Here is a 27,278-nt window from a genome sequence, read left to right as displayed (position 1 = left end):
GCCTTAATCCATAAGAGGCGTATTTCAATGCACATCTGTGAGCAGAATGAGGAGAACCTGAGCTAGGGAATTCTGGAGATCTCCAGTCATGTTTGTTTTTGCAGTCATTTAGATGGGAGATAGAGGGATTAATCCCGTAATCCTTACTTAAGCTAAACTCCTGCTATCTTCAGTGAGATTCTCACTGAGGAACAGCTGTAGAAATTGGCCTGAACAAAGCCAGAATGAAAAAGGCCAAATTCTGCCCCTGGGTATGCGTGTTTGACTTCCTTAAAACCTGAAGGGTAACACCCTTGGCCTGGGATAATCAGCACACGATTTCACACCCAGCACTATGGTGCCAAGACATCACTCAGTATAAATACCAGGCATATCTGCACCCCATGGGAAAAATATTTCTATCCAAGCTTCACTAAGAAGCAAGAGAACAAGTGCAAACTGAAACTAACATTCACAAATTAAATGTGCATTTTACTAAAAAAAAAAAAAAAAAAAAAAAGTCATCCAGTTTAACAAATCCTGGCAATGCTCACAACATTCATTTTCACTGAATTCAGAGTTATTGCCCCCATTTTCCAGCTGGAATGGGAAATCCACATGCAAAGGTAAGTGATTTTCCACAGACCACACAGCAAGTGATGAGTATCATAGGGACAAATTAATCTTGGATGTAAATCCAGAAAGATTAATGGAGCTCTAACAGGGATTAATTTGGCCCATCATCTCTAAGAATGGCAAAACCAATTAGGCCCTGTCATTAATCTTTTGGTTAGCTCAGGACTATTTCTTAAGCAATACTGGAAAAAAACACACCAGAACAGAAATGACCAAAATAGCCACTAAAAGTAGTGACTCGGCCATTACTTGGCAACAGGACACTGAAATAGTGACAGCAGCCCCAGTGCACCCCGTGCTCTTCTCCCTCCAGCTCCCATCCCAACAGGGATGCTCTACAGAAATCACTTATTTGAGGACTGGATGGAAAGCCAGCCCGGACTTCAGTTATCAATTGGGTTTGGGTCTTTGGTCAGGACAAGACTTCAATGAAACTGATTTGGAGTTAAATATATTTATTGTGGCCCTAGGATCTTCAGCTCTTTGGAAAATACAAAATGAATGACCTATAGAAAGATTCACTTCTCCCAAAATTTCTCCCAAAGTGGACACTGGACAAAGTGTGAAAAAAAAAAACATTAGAAATAAGTATGAAGAAGCAAGTATTACAACACAGAAGAGTCAAAACTGGCCAACAACAGAGAATGAGCTTTCCTCCATTTGGCTCAGAAATTTTATTTTAAAGACAAGTTAAATTAGACCAAAAAATTGTTAAAGAATAGTGACCACCAATAACAAATGCATATAAAGCAAAGATGCACTGAACTATGAAAACCATGGCTTCCAGACCATGGTTGATGGAATTTATGGAAAACAAACATGTGATATTGGCAAGGTCTAGCATGAGGACACTGAACAGTGGAATCAATTGTGAATTTGTACCCAAAAATTGTGTGCATTATCTAATAGGCCTGGCAAAAATGTTCCACTGGGGTTTTGAAAGCAAAACTTGGCAACAGTGAGATCATTAAAACCCTACTGCATAGAAAGACTCATCCAAAATTGTGGTGTGTAGTGGGTTTTTCATTGTTATTGAGAGAAGAAATATTCTAGGATCTTCCCATCAATAGTCCTCTCTGAGTAAGAGTTTCGTGGACGAAACTCCAGAAACAGTGAGATAACTTAAAACCTCTTTCATGAGGATGTTCCTGGATAAAATAAAACCTCCTCATTCTCCGTGGTGTGGGAGCTGAAACCAGGTGGCCTGCTCAGGCTGACGGTCTGGCCTCGTTCCCAAGGGGAGATGTAGGGATGTGCACCCTTGGATGGGAAGGCAGGTACAAGCTTTGCAGTGCAGGGCTTTCCAGCTTGCTTTACACCCCAGCTGGCTGAGCACTTCTTAGTAATTTAATGGCACACTGTTGAGTCCATCTACTAACAAAGGATGATTAAATAACAATTATAAAAAGAACAGAGTAAGCCCCTGCCTAGAATATGAGAGAAACTTCAGTTCTGGCAGAGTGACTTGAGTGAAGAAGATGGAGTGGGACAAGAAAGATTCTGAGTCAGTGCTGCTGTGTCAGCATAAAACCAGTCAGGAGTATGTACTTCCACATACCAGCACTCATTGGTGTAGAAATGGTGATGTGGAAGTTTCACCAGCCAAGAATAGTAAATAAATGTACCAGGGAGCATTCCTACATGTATTATCTGTGTTTTAGGAAGGCAGTGAAAACAACAGGAAATGTGTTTAAGAAAAAGCTGACAAGTTAAGCCCATAATGTATAAAAAGATAAAAGAAAGTCTATTCTAGTGTCTTCCTTTGACAGATGCATCCAAGGATATATTCTGAGAAGTGCTCCAGCACAAGTCTGCCTCCAGAAGGACTTTCAGACTAGAAAATGAAAATGTTTCTCACTGTTTCTGACAACCACATTTAGTCATTAGAGGAAGAAATGATTAAAGATCTCTATAATTTCCAATTGTATTGAACGTAATTTCCTATTATATTGAACATAATTTCCTACTATATTGAACATAATAATCTCCAGTCAAAAAGAAAGGTTTGATCCCACCTGAATACAAAAAGCTGTATTTCAGCAGACTAGCTACCTTAATATGAGTTTTCCTTTTAAAGAATAAATCAGATTTATCACTAGTGATTTGGGCAATGACCATGTCTATGTCACCACTTACCCCACCTCGCTAACACACAAGAAGCGCACTGCTGCAAGCACAGGGCTACATAAAACCAGTCAGTAAATGGAAAGCTATGTAGAAGTGCGTAACTGCTACGCAAACCAATTAATGCCTTCACCTCTGTTATGGCTGGGCACAAGTAACTTCTTTTGGAGCTCATATATGCTGTAGAAGCAAGGGGGCCACCAACCTGCTCAAGCATCCCAGATATCAGCTCCATGCAGATAGACTTGCACTGAAAATCTTATTTAGTGCTGGGGGGGCAAAAATCAGTACTGTATTGCTGTAGTGAACACCACTATAAAAATACCTGACATTCAAATCCAAGTCACTTCATAAAAATAACTTCCCCACTAACATTATAGAGAGTCTAGTTCATAATCTTTGTCCTACTTAAAACACACACATCAGGAATAATTTATGAAGGAAGACACATGCATATTTATAGTAATTGCAGTTTTACAAGCCCTGTTCACCAAAGCTGCAAGATTTGGGGAAACAGGAAAAAAAGCAGCGACAGCAGCTGCCTCCAGGCAGCGTGGCACACAGCAAAGCCCAGACTTTGCCCCACAAGCAATGCGTTAGCCTTTTGCCCATCATCTGATTGTCAGGGGCCGTTGATTTCATTAGCAATCAGCCCTGGTTGTGTGCATTAAGACCAGGGTAAGAGGCAACCTTTAATGCACGTAGATATGGACAAGCCCTTTATAATCTAGTTTGGATACATCTGATGCTATTCAGAGGGTTACTGGGTTCTCTTTTCCAGACTTTAAGTGTAATAATGGAAACATTTATTCACTGAATTATGTACATGGTGCCCACTAAGCACTATATGAAGAGCACTCAGAAACAGACCATGCATGTATGTGAAGTCTGTGGTCATTTTCACATACCCATTTTATTTCATATTTACACCAAATTAGGGACAAATTAGCTCCCTGCCATGTCCATGCTAAGAAGTGGGAGCTTCAGCTGTGGTGCAGTTTGCCCAACCCAAATACATCCCACAACACCCAATGACATCGAGGGACATTTAAAAAACAAGAAATACTTATTTCAGCCTGCAAGCATCCCTTCTGATGTTTTGGCAGATGGTACCAGCTCTGCACTCTGCAGCTCCCTATGGCAGTACCACCTCCAGCCCCGTTCTGCAGGGAGCACAGATGCAGCACAGCATGCCTGAGGACTAACAGGGCTCCTCTCGCAGGAAACAAAATATGTGCCCCAGCAGGTAGAGCTGGACACCATCCCCTTGCTCCAAGCATGCAGATGTAGAGGGGGGTAAATACAAAGGTGAGACAGACCAAGGTCTGAAATACATCCCACAGACTCAGTGTCCCAAAAGCATGAGCAGCTGGTTAATCTGATTAAAGAAAATGGAAAAACATCTTGATGGTGACACAGCCACAGGGTGATCAGTGTGCAGTAGAAGCCAGAGAAATATGTATCACCCACAGAACTCAATTAGCTAACTCCACCGATACCAGAAAAAAAGCAGGATGCAACCCAGCATGGCTGTTCCATGCACAGCTTGGTGGCACCCACCTAAAGCCACTGTCCTCAACTCCTCCTGGGACCCAGCATGCTGGAGGTTCCCTTCCCACACATGCTGGACAACATGGACACCAGCAGTATGAGCATTATCCATGTATAGGTATCTCATCTTTATTTTGAATGAGAAAGAGCCCATGAGGATGGATTCCTCACTCGATCTATTATACAACGTGGGCAATACATGGCCCAGGTTCTTCTCAAAGTTTTTTTTTTTTTTTTTCTATAATGGAAAAATATTAATTCTTCCACAAATGCTGGCATTCAACCTCCCAGCTGGATAGTTTCAGGTAGAAGTACAGTGAGATCTCTGAAGCTACCTTTCTAACAACTCATGGGTGTCTGACACAGCCCTTCGCTAGGCTTGTGCAGGGAGGAGAGCCTTGGCTCCCTAACAGCCCTCCTCCACCTTCAGCCAGCTCCACGAGAGCAAACATTTTTGTAAAGCTCCCTTCGAACAAAGCAGCCAGCTCCAATGCATCTTTCCACCTGGGCTGTCTCAGCTGCTCCCCATTAACAAGTCACACACTTTATGACACAGCAACAGGGCTGCCAAAAAAGGGCTTTTTGAACCTATTCCTGCTCTGCAAAGCTTGATCATCTATAATGCTTGGTACATGCATTATTCAGATAATACTATTTACTGCTGCAATGCCAATTGCCAGGCTAGTGCAGCTTTTTGGGACTGAACTCAGAAGTGAAGGGCTGTTGAGGGCATTTGGCAGTGCACAAGAAGAAGTGACAGCACCTCCTGAGAGCAAACCTCCAGACCTCAAAGCCAGCACCATGGGCAAGCAGCAGTCCTGGTCCCACAGAGCTACTGCTTCTGGGGCAGCCCCAGGAGCTGGGTAGAAACACAGTGCATTCTTCTGTTTTATATCTGGGTTTGGCTTTTGGAGTATGCTGCCAAGCTGTATACTTCAGGGAGAAAGACAATACAGCTATTTAATCTGCATAGATTAGTCTCAGCATGAACTTCAATCCTGGATTTTCTTGGGTAGATCTAGGATGGGGATTTCTTTTGTTAGCTGATGAGTAACATAAAAAGAAGGTCTACAAGTCTACTGCTTAGGAAAATTAAAGAAATCTAAAGTCACATTTATGATTTTATCTCTCCCCCCCCCACTCCCTCCATTACTGACTGAAAGTACAGTTATTTATAAACGCAAGCTAGTAAGCAATAAATCCCTTCTTGTTAAAATAAGTTAAACCATTAATGGCATTACAGCTTTTTTTTCCTTTAACTGCCACCTGTCTATTTTCCAGGTTGTAATGTTGTAATTAAAGAAAAAAATAAAGATATTTTCTATTCTAAACACACATTAAAACACTCACTGAGAATAGGTAATACTTAAACAGAAATAACTCTATGAGTTCAGAGCTCAACATTGAGTCAGAAAGATTTTTTCTTGCTGTAAGCATGATATTTAAAATAGGGCAAACCAGAAACAGATGCTATCTTGCAGTATAACAACCAGACTACAGAAAACATCATTACAGTAACCCTATCCATCTTGCTACTTAACACCAAGCCACTATCACGCTTAAAGAAAATTAATTACTTTGTAGATGGAGGTAAAAATCCCAGCTGTTATAGAACACAAGGTAATCCTCGTGCCAATGGCAATGTGGAGTTAAGTAATGGAAGAAAGGAGTGACCTGCACAGAAATCCGCTGCTCCGCTGGTGTCTGCCTGGGCTGGTTCTTCGGGGATGGACTTCATGTTCCTCAGAGATACCCCTGAAGCAGCTGGGGGGTTATAGCCAGGACTCACAGGGCTCTGCATGAGAGGCAGCTAGGTGCCTTATCTTCTTTTTATTTATGTGAAGGTTACAATGGCAGCAGACAGCAATGCATAGACACTAAATTAATTAAGCTGTTTTTAAGCCACGGCATTAAGGTGATGTCATAAGAACCTGCTTAGGATGGCAAGGTCACTGCAGAGGGGTAGCACATGCCCAGTAATAATAGAATTTGTAGTTTGAAGGATTTATCTTGGATGCCTTGAGTGGATTTGTCAAACCACTCGTTTTGCAAAATAGACACCACCTGGAGAACTTTTTCCATCCATTGACATATCCAACAGCATCTCTGATTTAAACAGGAGAAGAGCTGATTAACCTAATTCAGCTGTGAGCAGCATGCATTATATGCTCAGGAATGCCTAAATAGATACCTAAACACTAGATGTCTTTGGAAACACAAAGAATTGGGAAGAACAAAATAGTATAGCTCATTAATTTAGTCCAGAGTGAGTTTGTGGTTGCATACAAGCAGGCTCAGGCATACGTATGCTGGTAGACAAAAAATCTGCTCAGCTTTCTCTTGGGATATTGTGTTATCATTTTGCATTGATAGCATGATCATGTTGTACAACTGATCGTGGGACATTTTCTCTATTTCCAAAGCAACTAGTTTTGGAGAAATCAAGAAAAGCAACAATTTGTTTTGATTTTCATCATAACCTTACAAAAATATATATTTTAGGGAGGCTCAATCAGAAGAAATAAAGCTTATGGTGTTGCCTCGCAAACTCTTAATGATACTATTGCCTCATTGTGAAATGCTTCAGCTAGGAAATGTTGAGCATCTGAACTGTAGCCATAATCCCCTCATACAGAAGCCTTTTCTGCAGCTCATATGGAGTAAGTACAAGCTGTGTCTTTGGCATTAAAGGAATCGGCTGAAGTGAGTAATGCTTTGTGTATTCTAGGGCTGCGATCTTGTAAACGTGGTAAAAAGATGGCAGCATTGGTTTTTCTAAGTAGTCGGTCCCACATGAGGTGAAGTGAGTCAGAGCATTTGAGAGGGATGGGAAGCCTTCAGAAAGGGGCTTTTGTTCCTTGTCTCCAGCCTCTAACAGTCACAGTGAAATCGTCTCTGCCATCTACCTCTTAGCATCGACATCAGTGGGGCTGTTGTTTGAGCAATGCTTATGAACATAAGCAAAGGTCACACAAGGAGACTTTAAAATCAGGATCCTTTTTTTTTTTTTTTTTTTTTTTTTTTTTTTGCCAAGCTTAAAATGGCCACATTGATGTCCCACCACTGTCTCCCATAAGGAAATGCTGGAGGCAGCTGGAGACAGAGACGGGGATCAATTTGTCACCAGGAGCTTTACAGTAACAACTATTTATCCCTGTCTGCAGTCCTCATACAAACAACTGAAGAGAAACATTTCTATTCACTGCATGGCAGCCTACTACCCTTTCTTCTCCTGATAGCTGTTACTTGTAATTGCAGCAAGAATAATATCCTGAGGGCTTTATGCTGATCTGCTGGATTTGAACACCAGTCTCTCAATTTACAGCCTCTACATCCCCACCGCAAGACGATCCCACGCCATCGCTGCTGCCCAATAAAAGCTCATAAAACAAGCTTAGGCCTGCGTATATTTTACCACCAATTTCACACGCGGAATTCAATGCAAAATCTGCGTGGTAATCTCTGCTCTGCTTTGCGTGCCACGGGGCAGATTTCGTGCCGGTTTGAGTGTGACAGAGCAGCACCGCGGGCGATGAGCTGTGCGAGGCCTGATCTCGGGCAGTGTGTGCCAGAGGAGGGCTGCACTCTATTAAGTGCTGCTTCTCGGAGCATCTCAGCGTTTTCGAGTGCTTGGAGGTTATGTGCTAGCTGTGCTTCAATGGTGCGTAAAAGCACTTCCCATTCAAGGTGAATAGTCATCGAAGTAACAGAGAAAATTGTTAAGTGCTGTCACTGGAGCCATCTTTGCTTTTTTATATAAGCGTTAATGCAGTGCCCTGCCACACATCGTGTGGGGTTTACAGCCCATTACTTCCAAATGCTGACTATAATGATAAAAACAAATACTGTGTTTCTCACAGGTTTCCATCACTGCAGTAAAATACTGGATTACCTCATGATCCCTGGGGCTGAAGGTGGAGGATTTTGCGCAGAGGATCAACCAGACTATCAGAAGATGCAATCCCCCTGATCCCATGCTGGCACTGAGGGGAAACTGGGATCAGGGGTTCAGCAGCACAGCAGGGGGTGAGCACCCCCGTTCTCCCCTCTCTCATCACCTGAGGATGTATGAGGATGTATGTATAAGCAAATGAACTACCCCATATATATATATATATAATAATATATATATATGGTGATAGATAATATATCATATACATTATATATCCACACACCTGTCTGTGGGCACCACTGCACATGCAAGCCAAGGGCACTTTGAGCTGTACCCACCCATATCAGGAATCCCAGCATTGTCCCATTTGGATTTTTTTAGTGGCTCACACATAGTGCTTCACACAGGTTTCTTGAGGTAAAAGGCCAAAGAAACGTGGGCACTGCTGCTAAAAATAGCCAGTTACGCCCTCAGTGATGCATTTGCTGGTGGGGAGTGCCCATACGTGCCTCCCTATAAACAGTCTGTTCTCTGGTTCGGTATTGTCCGTGCCAGCTTGTGTATGGCTCTCCAGTTCTGTTCTGTCTGTTTTTCTATGGGTTATATCTTCTTTAGCTAAATATATTAGGGCAGTCTATTTATCTCCCTCCATGGCAGCAAGACCCAAGCATGACTTCCTCCTGCTCTAGTAATGTCATAAATAAATCACTGTCCATTAATTCTCTGGGAGCATATAACATTTCAAAAACAAAAACAAAACAAAGCAAAACCAAACCAAACCAAAGCAAGGAGCTGTCCTTTTCTCAGGTTAGATTTGCTGCGACAGTAACAGAAAGAGGAGCATGTCGTTAAACTTCGTTGGCAGACATCTTGGCATCGCTCTGATTTATGCAAGTAATAAATAATTGTACCGAATGGCTTCCCAAGGTACAGCTAATTCCTTGAGAGAAAGAAGCCCTCACGTGATTTAACTCCCCATCCCCCAAACAAGCACAGTCAGGATGCTGACCAGGATTTAAATCACAGTGCTGTAAACTGCCACGGATGGGGAGAAAATGAAACTGGGGCCTCTGGCTTCACTGGTAGTGCCAGAGACTGTTTATGAACATGTAACTCAGCTTATTGATAAGCATTTTGACCCTGAGATGGGCCCTTCAAGGGACAGCTCGGATGGCTGCAGTGGCATGGCACGGTGATGGCAGAGAGCAGGGTTTTGGCTGGTGTCTTTTCAGAATATGAAGATGGTGCAGAGAATTCACAGCCCTGTGACACCAGGACCAGTGGTTCCTTCCATTGCTCCTGGCTCCTGATAGGATCTCATGTTGGACATCTTTTACCTTTTGATTAGTTGCTCACTCATTACTAATAAAAGCTGGTTTCAATTTTTGTTGCTAAGGGTCATTTTGGAAAGTATTTAGGGTTGGGTAGAACTGGGGAATAATAATGAAATCCTTTGGGTACAGACTGAATATCTTGTCTCTTCAGTTTAGACAAGCCACATAACCAGATTTATTTTTTTCCTGTAACAAAATAGTATTTTACTGATACATTCACTGATAATATTTGGCAGCTTCCTTTCTTATTTTTCTCTGTAGACACAATCTGTGTTATGAAATGTCTTTACTGCTGTCAAGGGTGGTGATTTCTGTAGCAGGTCTGCACATAACATTAAGTGTGCTATTTGGAGCAAAATGAGAGATACCAGCATATTTGTTTCCCCATTGGTAAAAGTTTTCCCAAACACTCCGTTTTCCAACAGCACGTTCCTGATCCATACTGTACATGCTCAGACTGCTAACATCATGTTAACAAGGCAACATCAGGGAACTTTTGATGTATCCAAGTTTTCCCTCAAGAGCTGGGCATACACATTTCCAAGCTCACAGAGAAAAGCTGCTGGCTTCCAGCAGCCAAAAAGCACAGCAAGACTCATATGCTGTGGCTCCCTCTGAATGAGTAAGCAGCCGAAAATATCTCTTGCATTTTCTTTGGCAACTGGGGTTACAGAGAATATTTATCCTCCTTTCCATATTTTCTGTGAACCGAGTAGTGGAAGATCACTGCTAACACAAGTGGAACACAGACTTCAGTTTTTACGTGCTGTAGCTGGCTTCATCTCACACGGAACAGCTTTGAAACACTGATAACTTCACTCGTGACGTACTCTGCTCTCTTCTTCACAGCACTGGATTTTACAGCAAGTGCTTCTCTTTTTGTGTAATCTGACCTTATCTTGGTCCCACTCTTAATGCTCTTCACTATCAGCCAAGGCATTAATCTCTAGACTGTGTCCTAAAAACATTCCTGGAGAGGCGATGGAAGTACGTATCAATCCCGTTTTTCAGTCCATGCCATAAAGATTACTTTTGTGCCAGACACAACAGGACACAGATACACTTGTCAGTTGATGCGTGTTTGTATGAAAAAAAAAAAAAAAAAAAAAAAAAAAAAGAAAAATAATAGATGATATTTTGAGTTTTTAGGAATGAGAACTTAATACAGTAAGACCAAATTAAGCTCACTGAAATCAGGGAAAAGATGTGAATGAGCAATGAGGCAGAGTCTCAGTGACTATCTTCAGACAAAGAAAACTAGGCAATGTCCATGCATTAGACCCTTTAGCCTAGACTGCTAATTGCTGCCGAATGGGTTCACTTTAAATGTGGAGCTTCTTTTCTCAGGTCCCCAGAATGAATTCTCCAAACCCTGATATCCAAAGCTTATGTGATAGCTTTAGTGTTTACAGTAAATGAGAAAAATGTTTGTCTGCTTGCTGGCACTTTTGCAGCAGTTCTTCCCAAATAAAAAATATAATAATTGGATGTATTATTATATTAAGTCAGTAAGTGAAGTTCATAGAAATTCCCTTTCCAGAAAAAGAAAAGAAAGTCTATCTGCCTTGTAACAGCCAGAGCCTTTTCCAGCAATCAATCGCAGGCAGCGTGGGCTAGCAGGCAGGGCAGGAGTGCCAACGTCAAGCCCCGCAGACAAGCCAAGAAGGGCTGGGGCCTGGCAGGGGACCAAGTCTTCCCCTGCACAGCCACACAGGCACCGCTAGGGAAAAGGTTGAGGGGCTGCTAATTTCTGCATGGCTTCCTAAACGCTGCTCCGCTCAGTCTTGGCACAAGACGCAAGCCAGAGCCTGCTCCTGCAGGACTGTGACTTGTATGTCAGTCTCCTCTTTCCTTTTGACAGAAGAAAGGAGGCAGACGACCCAGACTCACACATACATGTGGCAGTAACATGACCCAAAGCAGTCCTTAGCCACCCTGCCACTTTATATCCCAAACGTTAGGATACCCTCTGCGAGAAGATTTGGACCCTCTCGGGGTGTGGTAGGATAAGCACAAGCACTGATCTGCCCCATCCCTTTGTCAGTGAATGGAGCAAGGTCTAAGCATCCCTAAAAATGGGCTTCTGCCCTTACTCAGGAAAACCTCCCTTTCGTTTTACACAATTTATATTTGTGAAAGAGCCAAAACAAACAAACAAACAATAACAACAAAGGATTGGATTCATTAACTATTAATGCTGCTAGTTATTAGTATTTCTACAGTAGCATTTGCATTCCTGAATCTTCAGATACAGATGAAAATGTATCCTTCCTTCACATATCTTACAAGTTAATTGATATGCGACGTGCCTTGTCAAGGGATGGCAAACAAAAGACCTGGGAGGAAGGAGATTTGCTCTGAATAAGCCGATAGCTACAAATGATTCTGAATCATATTGGAATTAAGTGACTTAGTGCCACTAATGCCACTGGCACTGCTGCTAGTCCTGACACTGGTGAGGGGCTTAATCTAAGAGTCTCTTTTGATTTCTCAGAGGCTCCTAGTGGTTAATTTTCTATTCCTTTTCCTTTTCTTCTTTCTCATTTCTCCTTCTTCAGAACTTGTCAGAGTAAAAGGCTGATGTCTGAAAGGATCTAATCTAGGCTATGGTTAGGTTATGACAGGCAGGAGGTAGAGGAACAAAAGCGGAACAGTACAGAAAATGGGGCTGATCCACTAAGATTTGCTAATTGTAATAAATATGAGACCGCACAGAAGCTTCTAATGAGCTTACATAAAGCATTTTAAAGGGACACTGTCAGGTTAAGCATTGTGTTTAAAAATATAAATTTTGTTAATAATTCCAGATTAAAACGGAATTAAACTTTAATGCTCAATTAATTTCTCACCCTTTGTGCCAGGGTCTGACCTGTGTTTCACACAACACAGTCACCAAAAACAGAGGGGGTTTTATTCTGCTGCTTCTTGGCTGGAGCACACCTACACCCTAGGAGGGAGGGTGGGCCATGACTGCCCTGTGAGTGATGGAAATGCAGACAGAAGGATGTAGCAGGGACATGTTACACCCTGGCTTCGTTGGCCAAGCTCTGAGCTCCCGTGGAGCTTGCACAGAGGTCTCTCGCCAGGCTGGCAGGGTTGCAGTTCCACCAGGACCAGCCCTGGGTCCTCACGCCACCCTGGGTCACACTGTGTAGCTTTGTCCACAACTTCATTTTCTTGTTTTAGCGCATTACTTAAACGTTTCCATGTTTAGATTACAGGCTTTTCAGAGCAGAGTTTGAAGCCAGAACAGTGACCATGCAGAGTTTAACTGAAACTGAAGGAAAGGGCTCGTGGAAACTTCACAAAGAAGTTTTGTAAATAGAGGTTTGATACTATGGTGATCAGTCCTTAGAAGTGTCGACTCCCTTCTCCTCTCTTCTCAATTCCTTAATGTTCTTCCAAACATGCAGATCGTAGTCCTGGCCTACATGGCAGCACTGAGTGCATGTTTATGCACTAAATGATTGCACTGAAGTCGTGCTCACAGAACAGCGGTGCTGGATCTGCTTCCCAGCTGAACCTCTCCCAGAAAGTCTGGGAGGGAGCAAAATGCCTTTGCCTGCCTTTGTATCTCCAGGGGTCTCCGGACAGAATGTGGTCTCAGTAAACCACAAAGCATGGTCCAAACCTGAGGAGGGTGAGAGTGCAATGGGGAGAGAAGGCAAGAAATCTGTTCCCAGGCTGAAAGGCTCAGGTATGTTGCCACGTGGAAGCCCGCCAAGGATGTGCTGGAGGTCATGTCCTCTGCTGTTTGCATTATCTGCTCGCTGCGGCACCCCCCGGTGCTGCCCTACAGCCCCACAGCTCATCCTCCCAGCAGGCTGAACCCCAGAGAGGCCCTGCTGCTGGCAGCTGTAAGAGGAGCTGGAGCAGGCTGCGTGGATTACAGCGCCTCTGATCCCAAAAGCCGCTGGGCTTCAGGCCATGATCACCACGGGTCTCTTCTGGTAGGTGCAGCCTCCCTCCAGCATCCGAAGCATCCCAGTGTATCCGTTCCCACCCACAAGATGCTGCAGCAAACACAGTGGGCTTCTGCTTTTGCTGTCTAGCAAATTCTCCTACCCCAGGTGGAAAGATCCTCTGCTTCTTTTATACTGGAGAAGCTGAGAAAATAAATTCTTCAGAATAACCCACAGTCTGCATCAGTTCAACAGAAGCAAGAAGAAGCACTTAGAGTGTGATGGAAGAATTACTGTCCCCATGTATCGTTACCTGGGGGAGGACAAGCCCAACACACTAGAAGCTTTGTAACCATCTCAGACTACTTAGGGAATTTGCAACACAAGCTGAAATGTTTGAAAATGTATTTTTTTTTCCTCAGCCTTACATTTCCCAAATGAGTATGGACAAATTCAGGTCTGGAACAACTCCAGAGAATGTGATGAACTACCATCAGAAGAACAGAGGCAATTGCTTTGTTCCCCCTCCCTCCCAGCGTGATGCAATATCTCTTAAATCCAGTAGGGGAAAAAGAAAAAAAAAAGGTACGCAATGTAATAAGGACAAAAGTTTGTTCTGATTTCCTCAGCCTCTAAGCCCGCTGGGCACAAATCTGTGTTCACTATATGCTGCAGTCTCATGGCCCAGCAGATTGAGTGATGGATTGTGTTTTTTGTTTACCTCCCTTTCCAATCTCTTCTGTAAGCCAGAGATAAAGCCAGCACAGCTCTAGCTGTACTTTTGAACCCATGTTTAAATGGGGTGGAGATAAATCTTAATGAGATTGTCCTGCCCTATTACCTTAAGTAGTATACCTCAAATGAACCCTGCTAAAGGCTGTAATTCCCTTCTGAGATTTCAGTGACATGAGCAAGTGGCTCATATTTCACTGTTGTGGTTTGGGTCGTCATCAGATACTTGGTAGAATTCCATCTTTATTGCATAAGTATTAGAGAAACCAGAATTTATTAAAGATGTGAAAATAGTAGAAGACGTTTTCCTCAAATAAGCACTAAGAAATTTTCCCTAATCTCTGCTCCAAGCAGAAAATGATTTTTGCATCTCTATTTCATGAGTGTTCAGTCGTAAAAACTTCACTCCTATAAATTCTAATGATAGATATTTTTTTGCTTCCTATTTCATATCAGGATAAAAGCCAAGGTGTCTTCCCAGGACTTGCTGCTGGGTGGAGTGAGGAAAGTGGCAGCAGATGGGCAGGACTGGAAGAACTGAGAGGAGGGACCGGAGACATCTCAGCCTGGGTGTCCCCAGTGAGCACCATACCGCAGCAGGGACACCATGTATTTAGGACCTCTTGAGAACAATGTGCAGTTGAAGATAGAGAATTTTTAGGAATTATTTAGCTAAAGTAATAAGAAAGGACTATCCCTAACTGCTGATCTAGCTCAGGGGAGAATTAGCCTTTCTGCCGATATTTCACACCACTTTGTAGATGTCTCATACCTGACCAACACACGGAAATTCAACTACCTGAGGATCTCAGTGGCCTCATCAGGTGCTATTAACTGTGAAAGAAGAGATCTGGGGCTCATCTGAAGCAGTGAGCGGTTGCTTGTAGAGGAACAAGACCAAGCCCGTAGGAATGCACTGGGATGCGCCTACCCTGCTGCCTTTACTGCATGCTGTCCTCCAGGAAGGGAGTGTAAACACCCCAGCCAGCAGCAGTGAGTAGTGGAAAATAAATGTGGTCTGTGTTTGCTGGCTCCTCACTCTAAACAACCCTGAGCTCCAGTCGGGTTAGCTCCCAAGAAAGCATGCGTGCCGGATCGCAACGAAGCAGCTGGTGGGGCAGGCTTGGGCTGTGCTGGGGTGGACTCGCTCTACAGCATTGCCTTGTCCTTCATGTCAACTCATTAATTTGTCCAGTTGCCTCCAGTTCTCCTCTCTCCCTGAAGGGAGCTGGATTCCATAAGCCAGATTGTCAGTTGAGCAACTGCCTCAAAACAAGGAAATCTTTAAAGATTTGGCACCATAACTTAGGATAACCCAGCTGCTGAACCTCGTTAGGGAAAGAAATCAAATTCTAACCATGCACTCAATGTTGAGGCACATTTCTGAAGGAGAAAGTAAAACCAATTTAGCAAAACTGGATATTTTCTAAGCCTTTATCTCCTCCTTGGACAAAACCAAGATGTTCAGCCCCTGGTTACCTTTGTGTCTCCCAGACATGGAGCGGTGAGCTTTCTTGTGCACCTTGGGGCGTCCCTCTCCCCTACAGGGTCTCTGGGCTGTGGGATGAGGGACACAACACAGGAACATGTTTGTCTTCTCCAGGAACCAGCCCTGCCCTGCTGAGGTCCTGACAGCAGCATGAAGTGGCGAGATGCTCAGCCCAAAACCATGCTGAAACCTCTCTGGTGTCAGTCATGCTTTGATTGACCTGAGTATTGAGGAGGCTCCTGTGGCAGGGGATGCTCATCATGCCTTGACAAAAATGTGTCATCCAGTCCCTTTTCAGTGGTAGTCTCCTTCCAGCATATGTGGGAGAAGACATCAGAGTAAGCAGGGAGTAGTAAAGTACAACAAAAGGGCTATTCAGCTACTTTATGTGTGGGGAGGCTCCCCAAAGATCTAAAGAAACCAAATAATTGTAGAAGAGGAGTTTGCTGAGAAAACAACCACTCCTCCTGTAAAAAGCTGTGAGCAGATTGAATGCTTTCCCTGGAGTTTTCCAATTTTTTCATTAAATGACTCAAAATGAAAACATGCAAAAATGTGGTTGGTGTTTAAGAAGACAGTTTTTGTTAGGGAAATATTATTCTCCAGCCTACACATGTGAGCATTGTGTGCCTCAGCCTGCACTATCTGTTCCAGATACTGCACACTCTCTCACACTTTACCACATGATGCTCCTTCCTATGACTTAGATGTTTAAAAAACAAAATATCTTGGGGAAAAAAGAAAATCCCCATTCTCCAGTGCCATAAGACTCTCCATATGTTGCTGACTGGGTGAGAATAGACATAGATGCCTTGCTGACCCCCAAATACTCATGACCCAAGAAAACTGGCTTTAGAAAAAATAAAGCAAATCTTACAAGGCTCGTGATAAACATCAAAGGGCTGGCAGCATTAAGATGAATCAAACATTTAAGGTGAAATTTCCCAGAGAAATTGCTTCCATTTCATCAATGTGCTGTCTGTTTTCCAACAGCTATGCCTAAATATACCATTTGGAATTTATGATAGATGCAGGAAATAATAGTTTCCTTTTCAAAACCCTTTCCAGATGGGGCCCATATGCCTGCAGCACAAACATATTGCAATCTCATGCCTACGTCAGATGTGTGTGAGAAGGGCTGCTGACTCTTGTAGCAACAGGAGTAACCAGGGAGCCTCTGTTCTAGGGTAAAAAGAGTTGTAGAAAATGACAGGTTTAGTGTTCCAGGGACAAGCTGCCTGTGCCAGAGCTGCTTGTGTGCGAGTCTATCAACACTGGAGACTATCTCCAAACAATTAATGAAGTATCAAGTTATTATAAGAACAAGCTGAGAAAGTATATTTATTGCTAGAGATCTGGTTATGAGGTGACAGAGGATTTTAGATTTTATGACGAATGTGTTTCCAATAAGCTGTTCATCGTAACATCACAGCTTCACCTGTTGGAGATATTGAACATGGTGAAGGATGCAATTCCAGGAAGATCAAGGACAATTTCAGGCTAAGTTCATTTTAAAAGCATTGCCAGGAGCTGGATTGCATCTGTGCCTCAGCCACAGAGCTCCTCTCAAAGGGAGGGCAGTCGCTCCATGGAGCAGCTGTGGAAACCAATCTTTCCATGACAGTCACTACCGGAGCGCTCCTCATCTTCTGGTTCTGGACCAGAGGCCAGAGCGGTGACTTGCAGGCATGTCCAGCTCTCACAGCTAGAAATGAAGTTTGAACGTGAAGTACGGTGCTGGGCCTGTGCCGTGAAAGACGAGCGCCTCAGTACCTCGGGGGAGACACCCACATCAGTCAGCGCTGGTTTTGGCTCAGTCCTGCTGTGCTTCAGTGCCTCGTATGTACACTCTAATCATACCACACACGTGGCTGTGACTTATTGCTAAGTCATATCTGGAATGTTTCAGTAGGGGAAATACCAAACATTTACTGTTTTTGAATTAGGTACAGAAATAAGCATGTTTCTCTGAACAGTTGTGCTGGGATGGAGTAGGGGTAATGCACAGCACCTCCCACACACCACAGCAGTGCTTGCTGGTGGGGTCACATCCCAAAAACTGTACCAGGAATGCAGCCAGGACTTGGGCTGTGTGATTTGGGGAGAATAATGGAGCTGACCCAGCTACAGCCTGTACTTGTGGGTCTGATATATAAAGGTATTGCTGAGATTTTAAAAGACTTGTGATCCAAATTCACTAGAGTGGATAGAAAGGCTCCTTTCCATCTGGATCAGGCCCTTAAAGCTCTCTGTTACCACAGAGAGAGAGAGATGGGCAATTATTAAGTTTAACCCAAAGTTATGTCCTTCTTAATCACTGTGATATGATCGCACAAAACCTGAGGCCCTCATTTGTAGATTTTTGAGTATCTGTGGAAAACACTTTGGTGCTCAGACCTCATACACAGGTGTTTTTTTGTGTGCTTTCACGCCTTGGTTGTGCCAGCGAGACGAATTTTGCACAGAGCGCTTATGGGTTTGTGAAGGGATTTTGGACCTAAACCTTGCAATCATTTCTCTTTCAAATACCATCAACCACAGCCGATGGAAATATGAACCATGTGTACAGAGCTCAGAGCAGCGGAGAGGAGCTGGGGGCTCCTGGCAGGCAGGAGGAGCTGAGAGGAGTGAGCCTGGGCGCCTCTCTGACATGCTGCCTTGCTGGTATCCATGAAGAGGAGAGCATAACTCTCATAACTGTAAACCTTGCTGGAATTTCTTGTGGCTGCTCAAGGGCCACTGCCAATGTTCTGAGCCCAGGATGGAGCCACCTAAGGAAGGAGCCCCATGGGGACAGTCTGTGTGCAGGCCCATCGGCAGCTCTGGCCTGTCCCAAGGGGCCCAGTGACCCACCACATACTTCAGCTGCTCTGTGAAGCCCAGGACTGCTTTGGAGAAGTGAACCTGGGCACCATCAATAGGTCCATGCCCAGCACTTGGCATCTGCCAGGAGCCCATTCCTCTGTCCCAGTATTTCTTTCCAATTTCACACAAGCAAGAAAGCATCTGGAGGACCTCACTGCTTTTTCAGATGAGGCATGAGATGTAAAAGAATCCTGGATGCTGCTAATTTAACCTTGGAAACCATCATTGCATGGTGAGGAAACTGATCACAGGCAGCAAGGAAAGAAATTACAGGGACAGATAGGCAGCTAAAGAGGTAGATGAGGGCCTGGGCACTCACTAAGTTGGCGTGAGGGTAAACTGGCATTTTGTTTGGAGCCTGAATTGTAAAATGAGGGAAATGTGCCCCACCCTGTAAATTACTGCCCATGAAACAGGTCTGCTGCAAGACAGGGCTCCAGACAGCAAGAAGTAAATGTTAAATGCAATTATGGCTCCTAAATGCCAATGGCTTAACACTGGCTATGCTGGCAATGCTGCAGATGTTGTGAGGCATGGTGGGGAGGTAAAGAAAAAACACATCAGCTGTTTTTCTGCGTGCCCCAAGTTGCAGTAAACATCATGGACTAAGACCATCAAGAAATGTTCTGTATGCTCTGTGCAAGTGTTCCTGCTTACAGACCCTAGGACAAACTAGAGATTTCAAGTATTTAGATGGACAAGTAAAAGCCTCCTGCCAGCAAAATCCTCCTCCAAGGGAGGAGGAGCCCTTGGCAAGCCATGTAGCCTCTTTTTTATTTCCTTAACTAGATCCTTAACCAGCATCCCAGCTGCAAGCATTCATGCTAACTGCTTTTGTATCTGATGACTGCCTGAAAGAGCTCTCCTTCCTCAGCATGGCTCTCCTCAGGAAAAAAGGAATAGGGGAAAAAAAGTAGAAAGAGAGCCATGAAAAAGAAAACCTTTCCTATTCTTCCAGATATGGTTTCAGTGCATTTCTGCAAAATCAGACTTCTGAAAAACAGTGTTAACATCTATGCTACCTCCAGCTCCCTCCCTTTCACAGGGCCGCAGCAATTACTACATGGGCTCCGGAGTCCCCAGCTTCCTCACAGACCAAAAAGAACTTTTTTTTTTCTTTTTCCTACAAAAGATCTGAGAAGGTGGATGAGAGACTTCAGCTGGGCTGCTGCAGCCTCACTGCTTTGAAAACAGCACGTTTGAACATTGCTATCCCTCCTCAGCGGGGAGGGTGCAGGCAGGTTTAACTCCTTATGGATCCTCAGCTGCGTTTGATATTTGGGATCATGGGACTGTCTTGAAACGCCTTACATGCAGAGAGGGCTTTCCAGGTTTGTCTCTGACCTCTTCCCACTCCCGTGTCTGCACAGGGATTGCTTTGTTGCCATGAATCTGCTCCTGGTGTTTTTCTTGTGAAACATGGATTCCTGGGGCTCCTGAGTCACACACATTGCCTTGCCTGTTTTCCTGACCCTCAGATTCAAAAATCTCTATAAAAACACACACACAGATAACACAGTTTCATTCTCATTAGCGTAGCTCCCACCAGTGCCCAGGCCCCTGTTGTTGCACTGCTGCTGAGGCAGAGTGAGGAGCTGGTGCTTGACCCACCGGCCTTCAGAGACTCAGAGGGACAGTTCCCAGCTGCCAAGAAAGCTCTGGGATTTTGGTTTCATGTGCATCAAACTAGACCAAGGAACCCAAAGATTATATTTGTTTTTATTTTACTGAAGAATTTCAAGTCATTTTGTCTGACTTGCCACTTAACTTCAGTTTTCAAAGCGTAGCCTTTAGAAATGTGTTAACATATTGGAAATGTTGACAAAATGTTACGCTTTGATTCAGTGACCTCTCTATTTGTTGATGGAAGAACACTGTACTGGAAGATTTGTTCCTAACAGAGTTAATGATCTGCTCCTGATCTGACTTCCCCAGTGCAAAAAGAACTGAGTTTGCCAAGAGATACAAGCATCAAGCCCAAAGTTTCTGTGAGGTGGTCTTTAGTTACAAACCCTGCTAAATAACACAGAACATGTCAGGCTCTCATTGTTTTGCAAAAAGTAGTGATTAATGCTACCTACAAACAGTGGTCATTTTGGGCATTTTTGGTCAAACGGGCATTTCTTGACGGGTAAAGCCACCAGCTCCAGCCAGAGCTCTTGCACAGAGCCTTTCATCTGCATCTTCTCTTGAAGTCTTTCACAACGCTGAGCATAGGGCTGGGATGCCTTTTGGGTGGCAGGTTTTAGAAAGTGGGAAGTGTCTGTATGAGCAGTGGTGAACTGCACAGTCTCAGAGCAGTGGAAGTGCCTGAAGGCAGAGGGCAGGAGCCACTGGGGATTTCCCTTCCTCCCCATCCCTCCCAGGACTCAGCCATCCCCCTGCACCCAAGCAGGCAAGGAATGGGTTGCTGGCCCAGGCAAGCATGGCACAGAGCTCTTGGGAAAGGAGTGGAGAGCAGGAGGGAGCCACGTGGGCTGCAGGAAGTCACCCGGGACTCCAGCCAAAACAGATGAAACTGCTCCATGGATGGGACAGCCTCCTATGGAAAGTCGCCTGCAGAGAGATGAAGTCTCCTCCTGCAAGCCTGGAGCGATCAGTGGGCGAAGCAAGAGCACAGCCCATGAAATGGGCAAATGCTGGAACTGCTTCTTTCTTGAATATTTATACTGACTGTTATATTTATATATAAATTCTGTAAGATGTTTCTCTCAGCCCCTCTGCAGCTCCATCTTTAAATGGAACAAGGCAGACAAGAGCAAGGCTGAGCTCTAATGACTTCAGAGGAGATCAGCAGGCATGCTTCAGGTAATCTGCAGTGACATCTGGCCACAGCGACCTGGACAAGCTTGCACAGCTTCAGTGGCTGTGCTGAAGCTGCAGTCATTTACAATCATTCTTAATTTGGGGCTTCAGCCCAGGCTTCTCAGAAGGTGAAAGTTTTATATGTGTTTTTCTCCTGTTGTTGCTGGGAGTACTGACTGCAAGGTTGCTCGTGCCTTGCTGTGCGAGGTTTGACAGCGAGGTCTGCAGCTGTGGGAGCCCCAGCCTCACCTGCTCTGGGCTGGGGATCACCCAGGGATCTCTGAGGACACAATCCAGTGCTCCACAAAGTGCCGGATGGCCTCAGGGAGGCCAGGATCTGAAAAAACATTGTCTTGAGATGCTAAAGAAATGCCAGTATACTTCTAACCTGCAAGCATCTGGGTCTATATAGGGGAAAAAACTTGCCAATTCCCTGCTTACCCAGAAACCTGGAGTACTAAATATGGTCTGTAGAGAAATTCTGCAACATAACTTCAGTGTGCTGCCTTTTATTTAGGGTCTCACCCTGCAGGCAGTAGTATTCAGTGGGACCACACACAACTCTGTTAGGGTCTCAGTCAAGACCTTTTATCTAAGCTCTAGACTGCAAAGCAGAACTGGTGCTCTAGCCCTTAAAGCCACAGCAGTGAGACATTTTTACCAAATCTGATGAAAGATGAATTTAAAGCATGATCCTGTACTGAGCATGTAAAAACAGGACAATTTTATTTGGCTGGCCCACACCCCATGCAGGCACTAAACCATTTCCTGTGACTTTTTATGACAAAAATGTATTTGTGCCATTTTTAAATCCCAGCAGCCATGTAGCGACAGCACAATGCGGGTGAATGAGGTTCTGCGCAGTAGCAGCCTCACGGCTGACCTAAATGGACTCACAGTGACAGTGCAGAATATGCACGAATCTCTGGAAACTTCAATTCCTGGAGGGTTCTGGGATATCCTGATTCTGCAAACACCAATTTTAGCAAATTGGCTCCAGTCTCCCTTAAAGACATGTTTGAAATGTGTAATTTTAGCTTTGAAAGGAAGTATTTAGCTCAAGAGTCAGGAACACGCTTCAGATGAAAGGTCTTATTTCCTCCTCTATTGAAATGATGCCAATACAAGTTTAGGAGGAATTTTAAGGAAATTCAGTTATATTTGCATACCACCTGCTGCAGAACAAGATAAATCAATTCTGTTTCTTTCTTTTTTAGCCCTGTTTTCATAAATAACAGAGAAAGTATGTACATAGAAGATTCCTGGTATCCGAAGAGCTATACTCTCTCCAGCAATATAATCCTCATCTATTATGGCTGAATACCTTGAATTATCGTGGCAGTGATGTTATCCACAAAAATGTAGCCATGCCATTCAAAATCAGTCTGTGGCTGACGAAGTCTTTAGGAGAAAATAAGGAAAGAGGCACTTTAAGAACCTTTGAATGACTTCAGAGCTTTTTCTGAAGTCGAGAGGATCGTGTTAAGAACCAGAACCATCGTGACTCATATATTCCTAATCAAAATGTTGGGTGCGTGAAAAGCTGTTCAGTCACACAGAGACTAAATTGTCTCCTTACAGGAGGAAAATAATACACACAAGAGGAAGCACTTAAATAATTGATGTGCTCTTCTTTTATCTGTGTGTAGGAATGACAGTAAATCTATGTACCTAGCACTAATGGGTAGCATCAGTATGCCAATCATTGCTAATGACAAAGAAATGCGAGTGTGATAGTCCTGAAGTGGCTGATCCTTATTTTTGCTTTATCTACCCATGTTACAATGGTAAATTGATGGTGTAAATTTTAGAAATCTGCTCACTAATATGTCACTTTGATAGTAATGCTCACAAATGCCTTTTTTGGTAAGAATTCAGTCCAAAATGCTTGTACAGTTACTTAGATTTAATCTGCCATCTGACAGCTAGGATCCTTCTTTTATGTCTTCTGTGCCACATTCAAAAGACAATGTAAAACTTTGTTTGCAACACATGTTTAATTTTCCATTACAAATCAGAGAAACAGCGCAGCCACCCTGGAATCAAACATAAACCAGAGATTTAAAAACCCAGTGCTTTCATCCTGAAAAACTGCATAACCATTTGCAGTGCAGAAGTGGGATATTCCTACTGAATAAAGCTTCTTGTTGAGAAATTATTGGTGTATCGACCCATTCACATCCAGCTATTTAATTCAAAGATTGTATTGAGCACTTCCCTCTGGGTTGCTTGTCTGAGGGAACAATTACGCAGCTGTTCTTACTACATTCTTGTGTGGGCAGAAAGCACTGTAAAAATCCTGGCATGAGTTTACAGTAAGTGCAACCTCCAGTTCGCGGGCTGTTCATTAGGCGTACTCTTTGCAAGGAGGTTGGCGAAGCGATACGTAGGCTTGACACTAATATTCTGCTTTCGCTAAACTTATTTATAGTTGCGTGCCTGTTTATGCTCAGACACATGCACACGGCTGTCCAGGTTGTGTTATAAACAGAGCTCAAGATCCCTGCCACGTTGCTTATGGTACACACCACTACAGCAACTCCTTGCAGCTATGCTGCCTGGCCACTTTCAAAACTAGGAGTTTTAGAAATACAGCACCCGTCTTACTGTGCTGATTGGGTTCAGAAGAGTGGTATTTCTGTATGGCTGGACACTAAGCATTATTTTAGCAAGTTTTATGATGGGTTTCTTGCAACCCTTTCAATGGAGTTTTTGCTGCTGAAGTTTTAAACTCTGAAATAGCTGGTAAAGGAGAAGTAACCACAAAGGGAGCTGCGTGATTTCAAAGCCCCCTTGCAGGAAAAGCCCTCCATTGGTCTGCTCCTCCAAGGTCTGCTCACAGACCCTGCAGAAGGGCCACCTCCCAGCCCGTACACCACTGGGAGAGGGAGGTGAGGGATGAGCCCTGGGGCTGGGCAGGCTGCTGGGAGGCCCTGAGTTGGGTGGATTTGGGGGGAGCAGAGGGAAGCATACCCGCCCCTGGCCTGTGCCAGGACATTTCTGACCTGTGTCTGCACCTACACATCTCTTCTGGCTCCTTCTCCGCCTAGCAAAGTGCTGCTGCACCTACAGGAGCATTTCTGAGGGCAACCTCCCGGACCCTCAGTGGGGAAGATTGAGATATCAGGAGCTCCTGCACACAGCATGCTCCGCGTGCTCGATATCAGTTTCATCAGTAATATCAGATGCCAGCTAAATACTGTCACTGTCATCCTGAAATATCCCACCCTCGGCTCAGAGTGCTTAACAAGCAAACACAGGCCGGGCCCTTAAAATCAAAGCCGGCTCTGCTGAAGAAGGGAAGCCGTGCTGGTTCTCGGATCAGCCCTTTGACAGGGTGGGTGAGGAAAGCCCATCCCCAGCTCTCCTGCCTTCAGACAGCACTGGTAGCTGTGTGACGGTGCAGGGAGCTGTGCATGGTGCAGTTCACTCTGCATTGCATACATAATTTATAATTTTCCGGTGGTTTTGATTGCACATTTTTGGACATGGGGTTGCTTTCGTAAAATGGAAGCAGAGAGAGAATAAAAAAAAAAAAAGAAAAAAAAAAAGAAAAAATCACCTCTGCTGCAGCTGCCTTCTGTAGTCCCCTGTTTTAGTTGAGACCCTCATTTCTAACACACGGCCTTCACAGGCCGCAAAACACAAGCACTGCATACTCTGCCTGTGTTTGTCTGTATACACAAATACCTGAAAAGATCAATGCTTCCCATGGTACAAGAACAAAAAAGAACAAAAAAAAATGTTTTCAGTGGTCCATGCCTTTATTAGCAAAATGCCTTGGCAGAGAGTTGCTCCAGCATTACAACAACAGTTTCCTGTCACGCCAGCAGCATAGCGGGTGTTTACAAGATGTACAGAAGTTACAAAAAAAGCAGCTGAGAACCACGCTGCTTTCTGAGCTCGGTGAAGTTGGGCACGTACAGCCATACGTGCCCGTAAAAGCCTCCTCCAAAAGATGCAGGCAAAACACGCGAAGCCCTGACTTTGGAAACACGGCGCGCCGCTATTTCCTCTCAGCACACAAACCACTCGTCGTACATTTATCTGCCCTTGCTGCGTCCGCAGCCGTTGCTGCGGGTTTATCAGCACGCTCCCACCAGGCGCCCGCGGCGCGCTCACTCCTGGGGGACCCGTTCCCAAAAAATCCCCCACGGGAGACGGAGACAGCAGGCACCGACACCGTCACCCTCACCTCTGACGGACACAGGGGCCGGCTGCCTGCGGTACCCAGCTGTTCCTCGCCCCTGTGCCTCTCCCCATGCACTGTGTGGGCTCCAGGCTGGCAGTGGGGGGCTTCTCGTTGCCCCTTGGTGGTGGCCGGCCGGTGGGCTGGCGTGGGGCTCTGCAACCCGAGAGCGTGCGCTAGCCGGCGGGACGCTGCGGTAAATATAAATCTGGCTCTTACCCACGGGCAGTCCCTCGCAGTCAGACATCGTGCGAGAAGCGCTCCTGGCCGGGGGCTCGGGAAAACCACGGCGAACAAACACCCGCGCGGGTCCTTCTGCTCGCAGAGGCAGGAGGGGGGGGAAATATCTACGGATTTACAGCCACTCGGCTCCTCCACGGTACATCTAACCACCCAGAGAGCTGTAGCAACAGTCCCGTCTCTGCCTTCTCATTATGGGATGTAAAGATAAGAATGTGCTTTTGTGCCAAAAGAGTGTGCTATTGGTGGATAAATTTGTTGTCATCCCTCCCCTTCACGGAGTTTCCTCTTTAATGTCACAGAGGCACATTACCCGGCCTGAAAGGCCATAGAATATTTATGAAACAGCTTTTAAGAGCTAAGCTGCGAATCCGCAGCAAAGGAGGGGGCTGAGGGCTGCGGTGGGAGCAGCACTGTCCCCGGGGGGACGCAGGCGGTGGCTGCTCCCCTCCTCTACAGCCGCTGGCAAAACGAGGGTGGGAGCTGGGAGAGGGGCAGGGGCTGGAGCACAGCTGGTTGCAGGGGCAGAAAAATAAATCTGCTTTGGTTTGTGCTGTAAGATCTGAGAAACGGTGCTTGTGACGCTGTTTGCTGTCCCACCTTGTGTGTTTACCGTTGGCAATGTTCCGAGTGCAGATTTTTTGGTAACTTTTTGTCACTTTTGCTTGCTTAAAATATGCAGCTTTGGTGAAGTGAAGCATTTCATGGCTACCCTTGCAGCTCAACTTTTTAATGTCAGTAAATGGATTCTGCTTGATATGAAATTTCTAGACCTTTCAGCCAGGTCCGGTCAGCAGTGAGGATCCCTGCACACTGGCACAGTCTTGGCTACTTAATGAAAAAAAGCAAATCATGCCACCAGTACCAGGGCTCTGTTAAGGTGGCCAGGCACAACCACCCAGGACAAGGAGCTGCCAGAGCCCTGGGTGACATATTGCTTCAAAATACCTTGAAGGGAAAAAAAAAAAAAAAAAAAAAAAGCGCATCATTAAGGCTTAATTTGTATGAATTGTATTAGGTGCTCAGTATGCTCAGCACCTCTGGAAGAGCTGGGCCACTTTTATCAAGGTGCTTCACTCTAAGCACTCAGCAGTGTGGCAAACTGTAGCATGGCTTCAGCTCAGAACATCAGGCCAGTGACTACAAAAGCTAGAAGAGCTGCAAATCTTCCCGAAAGGACACCTCAGGTTCCCTTCACAGCTTCTGGAGGGCAGGATGGGGGTCCTGGGGCTTTCTGTCCCAGTGCTGGTGGGGTTTGCTGGCATGGAGCTCTGCAGGCATCATTCTGCCATGGACATCATGCCAAGGACATCATGCCAAGGCATCATGCTCATCCCCTCCATCCTTCTGCCACTGGCAGGCTCAAGGAGCAGTCTCTAATCTGGGAGATATGGAGCCATGGAGGTGTCCAGTCTCAGTCTCAATGCATGTCTGGGGAGAGTAGAGGGGCTAAAACAGACCAGAGGACTCTTCCTTCCATGCAGTTTCACTGCAGAAAAGTTATGCTCCGACATGTGTGTGGATTAAAGCTTTTTAGCTA

General features: G+C 44.8%; 1 protein-coding gene and 1 long non-coding RNA gene across 4 annotated transcripts in view; both read right to left on the bottom strand.

The window, feature by feature from the left end:
- Positions 1-25,938, bottom strand: part of EML1 (EMAP like 1) — a 121,910-nt gene extending 95,972 nt beyond the window's left edge. Inside the window, exon 1 of one of the 3 annotated variants that reach the window (XM_084520724.1) lies at positions 25,718-25,938. In XM_084520724.1, the coding sequence (XP_084376850.1) occupies positions 25,718-25,745 (28 nt within the window). In that variant the 5' untranslated portion in view covers positions 25,746-25,938. The remainder of the gene's footprint in view (positions 1-25,717) is intronic. The other 2 variants (XM_084520727.1, XM_084520728.1) reach the window with 2 other exon arrangements.
- LOC311437435 lies at positions 1,234-6,082 on the bottom strand. The gene is made up of 2 exons (XR_014693463.1): positions 5,965-6,082; positions 1,234-1,986 (listed from the first exon to the last, which is right to left on the bottom strand). It is a non-coding gene; the product is annotated as an uncharacterized lncRNA (long non-coding RNA).
- Positions 25,939-27,278: the final 1,340 nt, after the last annotated feature.

The sequence above is a fragment of the Aythya ferina genome, assembly GCF_964211825.1.
Source record: "Aythya ferina genome assembly, chromosome: 5".
Lineage (NCBI taxonomy): Eukaryota > Metazoa > Chordata > Aves > Anseriformes > Anatidae > Aythya > Aythya ferina.
This window is presented reverse-complemented; position numbering and strand designations above follow the sequence as displayed.